Source organism: Lichenostomus cassidix, chromosome 1 (assembly GCF_008360975.1).
Source record: "Lichenostomus cassidix isolate B80296 chromosome 1, HeHo_3.0, whole genome shotgun sequence".
NCBI classification, from domain to species: Eukaryota; Metazoa; Chordata; class Aves; order Passeriformes; family Meliphagidae; genus Lichenostomus; species Lichenostomus cassidix.
Window position 1 is genome coordinate 111,370,625 of NC_139479.1, and position 15,199 is coordinate 111,385,823.

Consider the following 15,199-nt stretch of genomic DNA (forward strand, 5'->3'; position numbering starts at 1 on the left):
CCAATACCACCATCATTTTTATCCCCTTTAGGCTGATGATCGAATGGAGTCACAGGGCCAGAAACTCATCTGGTATGGCCACTGCATCCCACCATGCTCTAATATTTGCATTCTGACTGAGTGTTTGTGTGTGGCAATGACAACCAAGCACTACAAATCCAAATTGTGGCCCCTGACAAATTTACTTGGTGTTAACATGTTTCTGCTGATCCTTAGAGTATGATGAATCCAGGCAATGTCGTTACAGCAAGGTTCTTTTGCACAATCTTCCTCAGAAACTTGTCCAAGATGTTTATGACTAAACAAAAGTTAATAAAACTATGATATTACACTAAAGTGAGTGGAACCTTCAGATTCAGCAGATATAGAAAATGTGTATGGTAAGGATTTGTAAAGGAACAGGTCTGCTGCCACAGGTAAATCATGTATAAAAAAATTACAGTTGCTCAGAGTTGAAGGAAAGCTTATTTTTAGTAACACAGGTAGCAAAAAACAATGTTTGAAAAGAAGAGTAGCAGCCTGGCTTGATAGGAGTTAGCAAAAGCAGGAAAAGTCCATGGAAAGCTTAATGGATTCATAAAAGCTTCTATGCATTCATTCCATGTAAGATTTAAAAACCAAGAGGTCAGAAGGTTCTGCAATGAGTGGTGGTAGCAGTGTGGATGATGATACAAATTACATAGTTAGGATTTTTTTTGTAAAAAAAGAATGCAAAGCCACTCAGTGGCTGATCAAAAACAAAGCTAGGAAAAACACCAACCTACCACACATGCATAATCCTTCCACATAAAAATCCAGCCAATGCTAAATGTTTTCTAATGTACAAATGATTGTTAAAATATTTAGAACCACATTTAGGAGGAACATACCTGCTGCATTGATACCCCCTCTGCTGCAAGGAGACATTCATCATTTTCACACAGATGTATGTACATGCTGCAGACATATTAATGCAGCTGGAAGGGGTTACATTAAACTGTTTACAGCAAATCAATGTTTTACAGCACCAGTTCTGGCTTCAGTATATTCAACCTTAGTATCCTGGAATATATCCCACTTCTCTATTTGAATTCTGAATTAATGTTGGCTCTGCTCAGCAATGCCTAATGTTTGTGCTCCGAGCATAATGCAAATAAAATAGGAGTAATGAAGCTACATTAGGACTTGAGCTCCCCTTGATGGCATGGCAGGAAATGGAACAAAGCTTTTGTAGCTGCACACAGCAGCTTGTGTGAGTTTTATTCACACAGGTGACTTGGTCCTACAAAGTACATGCTGCTGGTACAGGAAGAAATGCCATCACATTGCCAGGGAAATATATCCTTCAGAACCTTGCCTCCCAATGATGAAAATTCCCACACAGGCTCAGGATGGGTGAAATTCAACCCTAGGTGCATGGAGTTTCATTCACATTTGTTTTTACATTTATTATTAATGTATCTCAAGCAGTTTGTCAAAAGTGGCTTCAGAAAACCCTCCTGCCAGTGAGGGGCAGCGCTTAGGTGGTACCTGCCATGAAAAGGCCATCCTTAGCAGCCCAGAAATGCAGATACCGCAGTCTTTACATTTAACTCTGCCTGTTGCAAATGATGAATTTGTGAAATGTGTTTTGTTTTTAAGGCAACAGGAAAGCTGCTCTACTTTTATGTGACATATAGCATTTGCTCAACACAACAATAGAGGGCTGATGAGGTTCTGCTGAAGTAATTTATTCAGGAAAAACTGAAAAGCAGCCATAATTTTCTAGACATATTTTCTCTGCCACACTCTATTTTAATATGTCTTTGAAAATGAAGTCACAGTGCATTTTGTTTCCTCTCTTGCTCAAAAAGAACATTTTAGTATGAAGAGAAATGCCAGCTGGTACTGGTATAATTATAATTTCTCATTAATACCAGTACATTTTAAAAATAAACTGGAAATATTGCCTCATTAGTATCCCTTGTGAGGCAAGTATTATTTTTAGAGTCTAAGAAGCAAGAGTAAAGATGTGATAAGTGTCTAATACTGCAATGGGAATCAAGTCTCAAAGGAAGAATTAGAGCTTTTTAGTTCCTTATTTATTTATATATTTATTTTAGCTCTTGCTCTGCCACGTGCATAGCACCCATCTCTCTGTGTTCAGAGAAATCAGATATCCATGCACCTAAAAGGGAAGAAGGGTTACATTTTTCTTGGCAATATAAAATTATATATTATCAAACATCTAGGGATTATACATGTTAACTCCTTTCAAATGCCTTTTTCTCCTGTCAGTTTAAGGTTGACAGAGCACCACATTAATAATGAAATATGCATCTACAAGGATACAGCAACAGCTTGTTTGATGTTAGACATAGCTGTGAAGTTTGACCACAGAGTTAATATTAAATATTAGTTATGATACCAAAATTGTCTGAACAGTATTTTATGGACTTCTACATAAAATTTATGCATGCCTAATTTCAAAATAATTGGCAATTGGCAAAAAATGACATCTGAAAATGAAGCTGTAATCTTCCTGGTAGTTTCATTATTAATAGTAACATAGATTCTTGCTTTCAAAAGTTAACTGACAGCTTTTTTAATGAGACTGAGACAGAAGAAAATCCAGAGGGACATTGTCCCTGTGTCCTCCTGACATCTGAAAAATCTACCAGGAGGGAGAGACAGCTGCTCCTGCCTCATGGTACAGAGCCAATCCCAGGCGCCTGCCAAGTGTTTTGATATCTGTGGGTTGAAAGAACTGTGTTAGGATAAGTTGTTTGGGTTTTTTTCCAACTATTACCAGAAACTTTCAGGAGTGTAAGGAGTTTTATTCTGTTTGCTACAGTAGTTTTCTTGCATACCAATTACAGTCCATTAAATATTCTTTTTAGTTCTTTCCCCTTCCTTTTGAATACTGCAGCTCTGCAGATGCAGTAATTTATACAGTGGCCTCTAACAGGTGTCCCAGTAGACTTCACTCACAGCTGTTCTACAAACCAAATGCATGGAATATAAATCTTCCTTCCCTCACATAAGCATTAGCAAGCCAGGCTCTTAGCACAATCTGTTCATCAGTACACTAGTTTCCTTGGAAAGTTCAATATCTTGGCTAATGTTTATTAATTAAGCAATAAGACACGACAGACTGTGCAGCAGCCCTAATTAATGGACACCTCTGGTGCCTGCCACACATCTAAGAAGTGCATTAATCAGCACCAACACAGTTTGGAAGTGACTTACCACAATAATAAAATGGTTATTTACTTAAACAAGAGCATTTCTCAAACTTAGCAACATTTTAAAGCCTCTGCATTATGCCATGTACAGTATTAATTTCTTTAGAAACATTTTCCAACTCAGTTTCCTTAAGTTCAGCTTCCAAATCCTTGCTGGGGAATATAAATAAGAGGATGCTGGACTTGCAGAGGTGTTCAGTCATTCTGGACACCTGTGAGCAGCTGTAGTCTCTGAACACCAGACTGAGTTTATTTAGGTGCCAGGGACCAGTTTAAAATTTTTCACATCAGCTGTGTTCATCACTTACTTAGACATGGTCTAAAAAAGTGAATTCATTTCCTGAAGTTTTATAATTAGAAAAGCAATTGGTAAGATGGAATGGGAAAAAACCAAACCCCCAAACCAGACCTGGCTCTGCAGAGTTTACACTTGGAAAACTTTTGGTGATCTACCAAAAGCCACCCAATTCAAGAAATACTTTAATTGCTATCTAGAGAAGAGTTTTATTATTATCAAACCTCAGTAAGTGTTTAATGGCAATGTTAGCAGACATTCTGATGTAGCAGAACCTCTGACTATAGCCATGCAAGACTTTCTTAACTGTTGTGTGCACACTGAGTCTTTTATAAATCTGTTTAGTGCACGTCCCTCTCTGTTATTTTCCCTGCCATCTGTACAGTCCCACTGACCTTTGAGAGTCCTATTATTTCTGCAAAATAAACTCACGTGAATTCAGGGTAATTTATTGTGTTAAAAGACCAATATCCAGGAAAATAAGCTTTACATTATGTCTAATAACTTGAAAATTGCCAGTGACACTTGAAGTCACTAAATGTGTGCAGAAGGTCACAGGTGCTTACTGTTCACATTCTGGCACTGGAAGCCTGAGGGTAGGAGAAAAGGATCCTTTGTGCTGGGAACTGCTGAACTGCAGGGAAAACCCCCAGGAATTGGCATCATGAGGGCCTGCAGTGTTATTTTGTATTAGCAGATACTTTTATTTTGGATGTAGGAGTAATTAAACATTGCTATCTTCATGCTGTAGCTGATTATTTAATATATTCTGAATGGAGACGTTTGTGATTGTCTTTTTTTTTTTTTTTTTGTTTCTGAGGGGTTTGGTTGTTTTTCGTTCTTTTCTTCCTGAAGTGATGTAATTATTTTTTTAAATTAAAATCTCTCTCAGATCCTTATCCCCAAATGACCGATCAGCCTTAACAAGCAACCAGACTTGAAGAGCTGAATAACTTAGCAACAATGTAAAAACAGCCATCTGGGAAAGCCTTGTCAATTCTTCAGAACCAATGCAGGAATATTCTAGGCACATAAATGAGAGAGGTTAAGGTGGGTTGGCATAGAGATTGATGGCTGGTGTGAAGACTGAGTGTACCAGTTTGAGCTGTCACAGGGATTCATCAGACAAGAGAATTTGTGAAAACTTAAATTGTGCTAGAGAAAAAAAGCCACCATTTCCCCTTTCCCATGTATTTTTTTCTAGAACAAGCTTTCAATTATACTAGAAGCAAATCTGTTTGGGTTTTGGTTTTTTTTTTTTTTCTTGTTTTAATTGTGAAGGCTTATTTGGCCAGCACTTCTGGGAAAAAAAAAAAGCATAACTTTGTTAGAGGGTGGACTGTCTCTTGTCCTGCACTGTGGTTAAGCCAATACATAGTTTTTAAGGTAGGAGAAATGCACTGAATTCTCAGAAAGGAGAATTGACAAATACATTTCTCATGGCAACTTAATTCTTTCACAATGTAACCATTTGTGCCCATTGAAGGGCACTGTCTGACTGTACTGGAGATAGGGGACCAACTCCATCATCAGAACAGTTCCAGTATTTCCTCAAGTTTTGATTTACATCTTAACTGAGGACTTCATCCACTTGCCTATGATCCTTTGGAATATGTCTTTCCTCCATGGGAGGAAGCAGATGAAGGTTTTAGCTACAGAGAGCTAAGGGCTCAAGTTGCATAAATTACCCATTGAAGCTGACAGAGTTATGATGATTTAAACGAGCTGAGATTCCAGCCTAGAAAGGGAACGAGATAGCAAAGCAGGGCAGGGAGTGGCAATAATTTGCAAAGCACACTTCACCAAGCTGCAGATGAGTCGTGGGCAGTACTCACGTCCTGGTTGGACATCTCCCAGTAGGGTCTCTCTCCATAGGACATCACCTCCCACATGACAATTCCGTAGCTCCACGCGTCGCTGGCCGACGAGAACTTCCGGTAAGCGATGGCTTCAGGAGCAGTCCACCTGATGGGGATCTTTCCTCCCTGGGAAATAGGGTGAAGGCTTGTCAATATGACTAGGATACAGAATAACAGGTTTTAAAAGAGAAGAAAAAAAAAATCTTGGATTTTGACTTCTGTCAATTTGCTTTGTCAATCTGCTGCAAGTGGAAAGGAGGAAATACACCTTTTTAATGGAATTTGAAAAAGAATTGATTTTGTACCTAGTCTAATTCACCAGTACCTGCACTCTGTGAAAACAACTCAGTTCAGCGAACAGAAAGCATTTAAGATGATAAATGTTTGCTCAGTCATATAAATAATCAGAACATGCCTTTTGATTGAAAACATCCCAAGCCTTAAATTCCTAGTTCATTGACATTTAAGCTTTTTCCCCTAAATGAAACAGAAACAGCTACTGCAAAATAAAACACTGAAAGCTCTTAAAAGAATTATATAATTGGAAGAGAAATATAGATGTTCTATATGCTTTCAAAGCATTACATTTGATAATATATTTAAACTTTTGTTGTGCCCTTTAAATATCCAAGTAGGAAAAAACCCAAGCGTTTCTAAATAGGCATTTCCTTGGAATATTCAACAGTGTCATTCTGCAGGCCTACAACTTAAAATCCAAGTTCCCCCACGACAACAACAACAACAAAAAAGTAAGAAATCAATCAACAAACTTAACTTATTGTTTACAAGACCATAGGATGCAGAAATTTTCTCTGAGATTAGAACTTTTCACCACTGAATCTCTTCTATTCTCTCATAAATAGTTTCTGTATGAAAACTACTTTTCCATTTCAGAAAAAAAAAGCATTTCCTCTCCAGATACATTGCTCATTTCACAAGTGTATATTTTTCTTTCCAAGACTATAAATTTATTATCATTCTCATAGAACTCTTTAGATAGAGAGAGAGCAGTATGGTGAAGGTGCCACTAGATGGTAGAAGGAGGCAGCCAGTAGAGCTGAGCTCACTCAGCAATAGTTGCTTTCAACAAGCAGTAATAGATTCTGCTCAGTGTTATAATTATATTTCTGACTGAAACAAAAGAGGAAATGAACTAGAACATCCATTTGGCAATTGAAGAGAAACCACAGTTAAAAACAAGTATGTAAATCTCTGTTAATTTGCTTTGAATGTATAAAAAATGGTCTGTGAGTTGTTCAGGCCTGACTTTGGCTGGTTGAGAAGATGTTTGTTCTACCAATAAATTGTTCAAACTCCAAGCTGTGTGGCTGTGGTGCCACTAAGGCAAGCTGTCCCTGCTGATGGAAAATCCATGGTTAACATTTCTGTTGTAGGACAGTGGCCAAAGCCTTTGCTTCCTCACTTGTGGTAAACCACTTACTGATTTTATCACTAATAAGGTAAAATATTTTTGTATTTTTGCCCAAGTACCTCCACTATCAGATCACTGCTCTAGCATGTCAGAGGTACAAAAGACTTAATGCCTCACCTGCTACCACCTGCCCTTACCTGCAGTGCAGTGTGTGATGCTCTTGGTCCCTTCCTGGTACCACTATTCCACTTGGGAAGCAATTAAAAGTGGTTCTTGGGTGGAGAATGAAGAAATAGGGGGACAAAGGGGAGTTGTGATAAGATATTCTCAAAGGAAATGACAGGCTAATTTCTTGTCTCTTCTCCAGGAAATATTTGTTTATGCATCGAGCACTTGGTGTTTGATCTCACAGTCTGGTTTCAATGGTCTTTTTGTGGAATATGCAAGTCCAGGCTTCCTGAGGTAGTGGAAAAATTAGCTATTCAATGCCACGAATGTACTCCTTACACTGGAGTGTCCAACCAAAAGGATGCATTCTCTGAGAAACAGAGTTTTAGGGTCTAACTGCAGAGGTTCTTCAAAAGTCTCTCTTCACACCACAGAGCTTTAGGCCTTGTCCTTTTTACAGGATCAGGTTTAGTTCTTTATTTCTCAACATTTTATCACCAAACTTATGTAATTCCATCCTCAGTTAGATTCCTGTTTTGCAGAGTTTTATCAATAATTTATTATTTTTAAAATTTTAATGAAATTCATATGTTAATAATTAAATATCTACTTGTAGGCAAAACACAAATCTATACCTGCAAATAAAAGGCATTTGGATATTTATAGATCATACTCTTAGTGTCTATAACATAGTTTGGATAACATAATAGGAAACTGCCTTTATATATATATATCCTTTTCTTAAATCTGATTTTATATTCCCAAATTATACTCAAAAGAGAGGGCACATCTTGAGCAGCATTTGCAGCTAGATTTGTGACTCCTGGCTAAATAAAAATGAGTTTTAAAGAATCTGATCTGACTCTAGAAGTAGTTTCATGACACAGCTTCACTGACTGATCCCTTTTGGACTGAAACAGTAGTGGCTCACTGAATGTGAAAATGAGACTGAAGAACAGAACCTTTCAAGAAAAATTCAAGGCAGTTCACGTTCAAGGGCATAAGATGTGTTCAGAGTTTTAATGTAAAATAAAATCATCTTGTGCTGGCTCTAAAAACCTCTAAAATTTTTACAGTGGATTCATCTTGCGTATGAATTTGTTATATTCATAAAAATGTAAATTTCAATGCTTAATTATATTTGCAGCCTACCTTTTTATGCAAAAAAAGTGGTTTTATTTATTTGAAAGCCATTCAAAAGGTGGAGATTGCAATATGACTATCTTAAGAAACATATATGACTGAACAGTAGTAATAGCTGCTCATGCATAATAAAAGAACACATAAGGTTTAGAGTAGCTGAAAATGTATTTCCTGTTTCTGAATAGAGTAATAAACAGTGTTACTGGTATTGGATATGCCTTTTTATATTTTAATCTAGCTGGGGAAATAATAAATGCAATACTTAGTGTTTACATAACGCCTCACCTTCAAATTAGGATAATTTATAAATCATGTACATTTTGCTACTACAGCAATGAAACCTGTCAGAGCCTCCTGCATTAGAAAGCCCTTCTTACTTTTAGGTTATTCTCTCATTTTTTGGGGGGGTTGGGGAGGAGGGGCAGAATTAGGAAACAAATTGTTTTTCTGCTTCATCTCATACATTAATAATGATATCAGTGATAACCTAATTTTATTTTCACACAGTGAAATAACACTAACTCCACTGTTCAAATAATTAGAATTCAGCCTTTTTTACTGTATGCTGCCAGCTGAACAGTGCCTATCTCCTGATTTTCTTTGTGATTGTAATTTAATAAGCAATTTCACCACGCAGCATCAAGGGTCCCCTTGGAATTATAATATTAGGCTCACATTGCTTAGCTTGTGGAACTGTTCAGAGATGAGCCCTTGAAATGAAATTTACCCTCTCAGCCCCACCTACACACACGCTCGCTTTCCCTGCAGAATTGGCAGCAGCACAGTTTGCCACACATTTAAAGGCAAGATTGGAACTCCATGGTGCAGAACACCTCATTGTTCACCTCAGGCTCTGCAAGAAAGAGAGACAGTCTTCATAAAATGCCATCTCTTTGAGCTGACACCACCAGAAAGTGCTTATGATGTGTTGTGTGGCCACAGCTGCATTTTTGCCTTTTCCAGTTTGATTTTCTTTTTTCTATTCTACGTGTTGGACATCTCTTTAAAACCAGGAGGCATTAAGGGTTCCTTTAATTAAAAATCTAACCATATTGCCAAACTCCAGCAGAACAATGTAGCTGGCAGCCATGATCCATTATTTACCAAAAAAAGGGTCAGAATGAATCAGCAAGCTCAAAAAGCATGATGTGAAGAAACAAAAAAGGAACCTTTTACATGCCCAGAACTTCTGGCATGCCCTGGTAGCTCATTAAAGTGAGGAGTTGCATCACTGAGGGCCTGAGATACAAAACTGAAGGCAAGGTGTGTGTGAGGTCCTACTGCCTGTGCAAACACAGCAGCACACAGCAGCAGCCAGAAGCAAACCCAGCGAGTGCATCAGGCTCAGCGTGCCCCAGCAGCGTGAAAAATGCCTGTTCGCGTGGAAAAGCTGGTTCTGTATTTTCCAGGAATGACAGACACTTCAGAGGGACTGTCACAGCGCTGGCTGCAGTTCTCCTAAATGCTGAGGTGCAAAGCCATCAGATCCAGATGCACAGATATCTAGAACTGTGTAACTGCAGGAGAAAAGGTGCTGAGCTATGTGCACCATTAGGAACTCCTGTGCCTCTGTCACTTACTGCTCCTTCATGTGCAATGTCACTGAATTGTGCGATCATTTTCCAACACACAAGTTGGAAAATGTCTTTTCCTCTACCCCAAATGACAGAAACAGGAGAAAAAAAAAGAATTTCAGAGTGAAGAGAGACAAAAGTAATAAAAGAGATTAATTTTAAATATTGGACATAATTCACCGTTCTGTACAAAAACTGTCTGTCACTTTACTGCAGTGATGCTTTTATTCGATGCTCAAATTTTTCATGAGCAAAGCTACAAGCAGTCAGAATTTAATATCCTCAAATCATAATTTGGAACTATTCAGTACTATCAACACTCTTCTGTTGTGCTTATTGAAAAGGGTCTATTGAAGTATCAGAGAAACTACATGGCAAGATAACAAAACTGCTCTAAAAAAGCATTTCAGAATTTGCGCTCATTATGCCCAATTCCAGTCAGTTCTACCAGTCTCATTTCCCATTGAATTGAAATGAATAAACCCCCCTGATTTTCAAAAAGACCAAATTTTGCTTCTAATCTCAGGGAAAATATTAATTTTCTTTCAAATGTCATGATTAACAATGCTGAAGTTAAATATGTGGAACATGATTTCCCCCCCTAACTTAGCTATTGAGATTTTCAGAACAAGCTATTTATGGCTTTGAGAATATGTTAATTTTAGTGTCTGTTAACCCCTACACTGCACATGTATTTCTTTCTTCCAAAAGAGGGAAAGCTCTTGTTGAATGGAAAGACTCAGCATTTCAGTATTGGCAGAAGTAAAGCAGACAAGATGAAATGTCTGTCCACAGATCATCAGAAACACTTCTCATTAACCAGCATTAACATCACAGATGTATCAAGGTGCTTCTCCGAAATATTCCATACCAGCCTGTCATTTTGTCTCCCTAAAGACCATCAGATGGATGCACTGAGTAGTGATACACATACATGCAAACCTCCTGCAAGGTAGACACATCCTGCCATGTCGTCCTTTAGCTCAAAAATTAAAGAATTAAAATATGAAATTGCTTTGCTAAAATCCAAAGAATTCTGAAATGAGGAAGACTCTCTAATACAGTGGAGATTCTCATTAGTAGTGGCAGCAGCATTCATTTCCTTTGAAACAAACCACTTCAGCATGCAGCCCCGTGCCTGCTCTGAGGCATTGATGTTACCTTGGGCTGAGAGATCATAAGAAGGCTAATAAAAATGCATAGTTCTGACCCTCAAAATCCACATAAATGAAATAGTAGTGAATATTTTTGACTATTCACATCTATCCTGCCTTCATATTTTCTTGGCAGGGCAATTTGAGGAACTTTATACAGTGACAAAGGTACAGCAAACTCCCAAATACAAGTGTCTGATACCACTGCCTCTTGTTTGTGTAACTAACTGGATTATACATCTTTTCTTGTTAGCCAGGATGCCTTCATCTACAAGGTGCTCATTCAAAATAGATTGATTTTTTTCCCCACAAATATTAGTTAGTTTTAAAATATTTGTTTAGTTTTTAAATAAACAAAGTAGTTCATTCCAGGCCAGGCAGGTCAGGACTGGTAGCATCATCAGAGCCCTGGTGGGAACCAGTCAAGTGTAGAAAGACAGATTAACACAAGTATTTTGGAAAATCTCTTTGAGACTGGTCTTTTGAAAGGTTGTGATGAGACTCGTGGGGCCAAGGAGTCTCATACTGTTTTAGAGAGTGGGACTTTAGATTTCTCTAGGATTAAGAATGCATTTTACACTATTGTGTGCTTGGCTCTCAATCACAGAGAAACCCTTTCCTCTTCTGAAATTAAATATCAGGAGCATGCATCTCTACCAAATCCAGTTTAGTAACTATAACACTATTTGACAATAATGATAGGAAAAAATGTCATTTTCCCCTTGAAAATAGTATTTCTGGCAAAGATCTATCTCTTTTCAAGAGCATCAATTTCAAGCTATCTGCCAGCTGTGTCAGCACAGCTCACATTACAGCCGTAACCAATTTCTGGAGAGTTCCTCCTCCAGAGTCCTTCAATCTGCACATCCACTTTGCTTACACAAGGAATCCTACCAAAGTCAATGGAAAAGGTGAAAAGGATTTGTTCTGAGATGCTTATTTGAAGGATGCCTTACGTTGCACAACTCTGCAACAAAGGAATTTGCTACATGGTCCATTCTTCCAGCAGAACTCTGTTACCAAACACAAATATTTCTCTAAACCCAAATAATTTAAGTTGAAAAAAAAAAGAACTTACATGGCACTATCCTTTTTTAAAAGCATGAAGGAAGGCTCATCTCTGAAATTATGCCCCTGGCTTGCCCAGGGCTTCATGAAGTATTTATTATTGGATCAAAAATAAACTGTTACCATGCACTGCTTGAACAGTGGATGTTATTATCCATCATTAACGATTTCACAGCTAGTGATTTCCACACTCATATCTAGCTGACATGCACAGCAAACACTTCCCATGTTTCAGGAATCAAGTGGCCTTCTCTCTGTACTGCCCTAATGCCCAGATCATTCAGACTCTTCTGCCTTTCCCGTGAACTCCTGCCATAATTCCTCCCACACCATACAATTTGAAGTGGCCAATAAAAACTCAGAAGCATCTGGAAACTTAAAAAGTGTCAACTAACTGAAAGGGATTTAAATGGAAAATTAACACTATATAGACTATAGTACTGTCTCCAGTAAACATTTTCATTGTCTATTCTTTTGGATGCTGTTCTGGAGAGAATGTAAGGGACCTAGATAGTGAATTCATATACAGCTTACTCTGGGGTTCAGGAGATTTTATTTACCTCGGGCTTCTTCAAAATTTATTTTAGAAACAAGTTGGAAACACCACAAAAATTAGCCTTTTCTTCTGAGAGCTACAGTGCTACACATGGATGATGATCAGAATTATTATGAGACTGAGCTACTCTGCTATATCACTGCTTTAGTTTTCATCCAATCTGCAGCAAGAAGTGCAGAGGATAATTAATATCTTAGTAACTGATGAATTAAATTTTCTGTTCCCATTTTGTGAGGTCACTTCTCATTTTATCCTGAAGGAGTTTGCTGGTTACTTAAGTTTCAGTCAATTCATGGATAAGTAGCTGGTCAAAAGATGGGAAACAAACAGTCAGAAAGAGAAGGTCAGTTTTTAGAGTGGCATCCCCCAGAGATCAATGCTCATGTCCTGCTGGCAGTGTATGTAGAATTTATAATACAGGCTGAACTGGGAACGTGTAAAATTGTACTGGAAATCCAAAACTATTCATGGTAGTAACGATGATGATGATTTACCGCAAAAATTTGCCAAAGAAACTTACGACGCTGATTTGCAAATTGATAAAACATCAAAAAATTCAGTGTCATAGTGATGCACACAGAATAAAATGCTCCTAACTTTACATAACAAATAACATGACTCCATACTAAGCTGTCACTGTTCAAGAGGTCTTGTACTTACAACTGTTAGATGGCTCTCTAACAGTACCAACTCCCTGCTCAAAAGCAGAGTAAATGGAAAAATGGAATGAAATTGTAAAAATAATCAGGAAAAGGAAAAAGCACAACACTGTTGAAACCTAGGATATTCCTGCATATTGCTTACTGATCACAGTCTTGATCCCTCATTCCAAAAGGACACATTGAAACTAACAGACAGACAGGTGATCAAAGATGCAGAAAAGAAGGAAGAAAAAATGGTCTATAAAACTCGGAATATAACGGATCAGATAATAGATGGACAGAATAGATCCAAGGTACAGCAAACATAAGTGGCAAGCAGCAGATTAAAAACATTAACAAAAATTTTTTTTTTTTAATATGCATTGCTATGAGATGTCACAGACTCTAAAGATGCAAACATTTTCAAAACTAACTAGGTAAACTTACAAGAGAAGTATTTGTGAAGGGTTTTACATACAAAGACCTGCCTCTGATTTAAAGGAGTCTTTGAGCCACAGACTGCTGAAAGCTCAATAACCCAAACTGAGAATGCATCATGTGCACAGCATGTGCACTCCTTTATTACTGAGAATCTGTAACTCCTCCTTGGAATCTACTGGTTATTTGCCTTTTGGATTCACGCTTGGGAGCTCACAAGCATTGCACCTGAGTTAGGCCATTCTTCTCTTCCCATCATCTCACTTCATTTGCAGGTAAAATGTAAACACATGGCTGATGGTGTCACTGGAAAAAAGTTCATGATGCATATGTCAACAACATTTTAGGGGAAAAGAAACTTAAAGAAAAATTAAAAAGTTCATTTTAAAGGAAGTCATCTGAAGTGAGGTGCTCTTTGATGTGAAATAGTATAATTGTACATGGCTATCTGAAGGATCACAAGACATTTGGTTTTTGTTGTTGATTCTATCACTACATTCCTATGTCTGTCCATGTCTATGGATAACCTTTGTTACCACACCTTTTGACAAAAGGAAATAAACAGTTCTGCTGCTATTAAGTTTTAGCAAAGGAGAAAGGACTGGGTACTAAGGAGAAGAATCTGTAAAAGTATTGCCCTGAGAGAGTGGAGGCTGACTACTGGATGAAGCCTTATGTTTGCTCCATAGACACACGACACTATCTTGCGAAGATTTTGGTGTTATATCTTTCATCAGCAATAAATAATCACATTTAGGGGGAAAAAAAGGAACAAAAGTATTCCCAAACTGTTGGGAATCATGCAAGTTTCATGTCTAAATGAGCCTATACTGCATAAAAATGTGGTTTATATATTGAAAAGGAGGTGGGAGAACAGCTGCTGATAAAGGCAAAGCAGCTGAGTCCAGGGCCATGGATCAAGAGGTGTGACAGGGACCAGGGACATGTCAAACACTGAGCACCATGGCCTGCCTTCCTATCTGAGGACAGAGAGGGACAAAGGAAGGAGTGGCTTGCCAAGGGCAGGGTGGGCACTGAGGCTCAGCAGAGAAGAGGACATTAACAGCCATTTGTCCCACAATAGGCCAAAATGCTCCCAGTGCCACCCTGCTGGTTTTCCAAAGAAACGAAGTGTAGGAGCCACAGCTGCACCACCAGCATGTTTGTCTGCCGGCCAGCCTGGGCTGGGAACTCTAAACCACTGGCAATTTCAAAAGCATGGATGGTAGGAAGGCAGAAAGGGGACAGACATCAAAAGGTGGATCCAATCACCTAAACATGGTGTCCCTTCAGGCACTGTCACCTGCTCACTAGCTGTCACTTTAGGAAAATGCAGGTCTCCCACTGTCTTGTGTCTGCCGGTGATATCTCAGGGACCATTGGACCTCCACAAATACACAGCTGATCCCTTGCCTATTTCCCATTAATTTAATGAAAACCCATACCAAGCAAAGCAGAGAGATCACAGTATTTCTCCTGATGGAAGAGCTCAGGATGCTGCTGTACTTTGGGCCAGGCAGCAGCTCAGTTGCCCATCAGGCTGAACAATTTCAGGCTCAACACAAATTGCCCAGCTGGCAAATAGCTGGGCTACTGGGGAGATAGGGAGAAGGATGTGGAAGACTTTTGGGTAATGTAATACTATATGAGGCCACAGGGGCTGGGAGGGATCTAAGCTTCACCAGTGAAGTGGAAGAGCACAGCAAGAAGCTGTGGAGGCATTGTGAA

At 38.5% G+C, this 15,199-nt stretch overlaps 1 protein-coding gene across 9 annotated transcripts in view; it reads right to left on the minus strand.

Moving 5' to 3' along the window:
- Positions 1 to 15,199, minus strand: part of EPHA6 (EPH receptor A6) — a 382,511-nt gene that overhangs the window by 16,001 nt on the left and 351,311 nt on the right. For all 9 annotated transcript variants that reach the window (XR_014855459.1, XR_014855458.1, XR_014855457.1 and 6 more), the window contains one exon: positions 5,334 to 5,483. Coding sequence is in view for 5 of the 9 variants with exons in the window: in XM_085076898.1 (XP_084933024.1) it covers positions 5,334 to 5,483 (150 nt within the window). In the remaining 4 variants the exon portion in view is untranslated. The remainder of the gene's footprint in view (positions 1 to 5,333; positions 5,484 to 15,199) is intronic.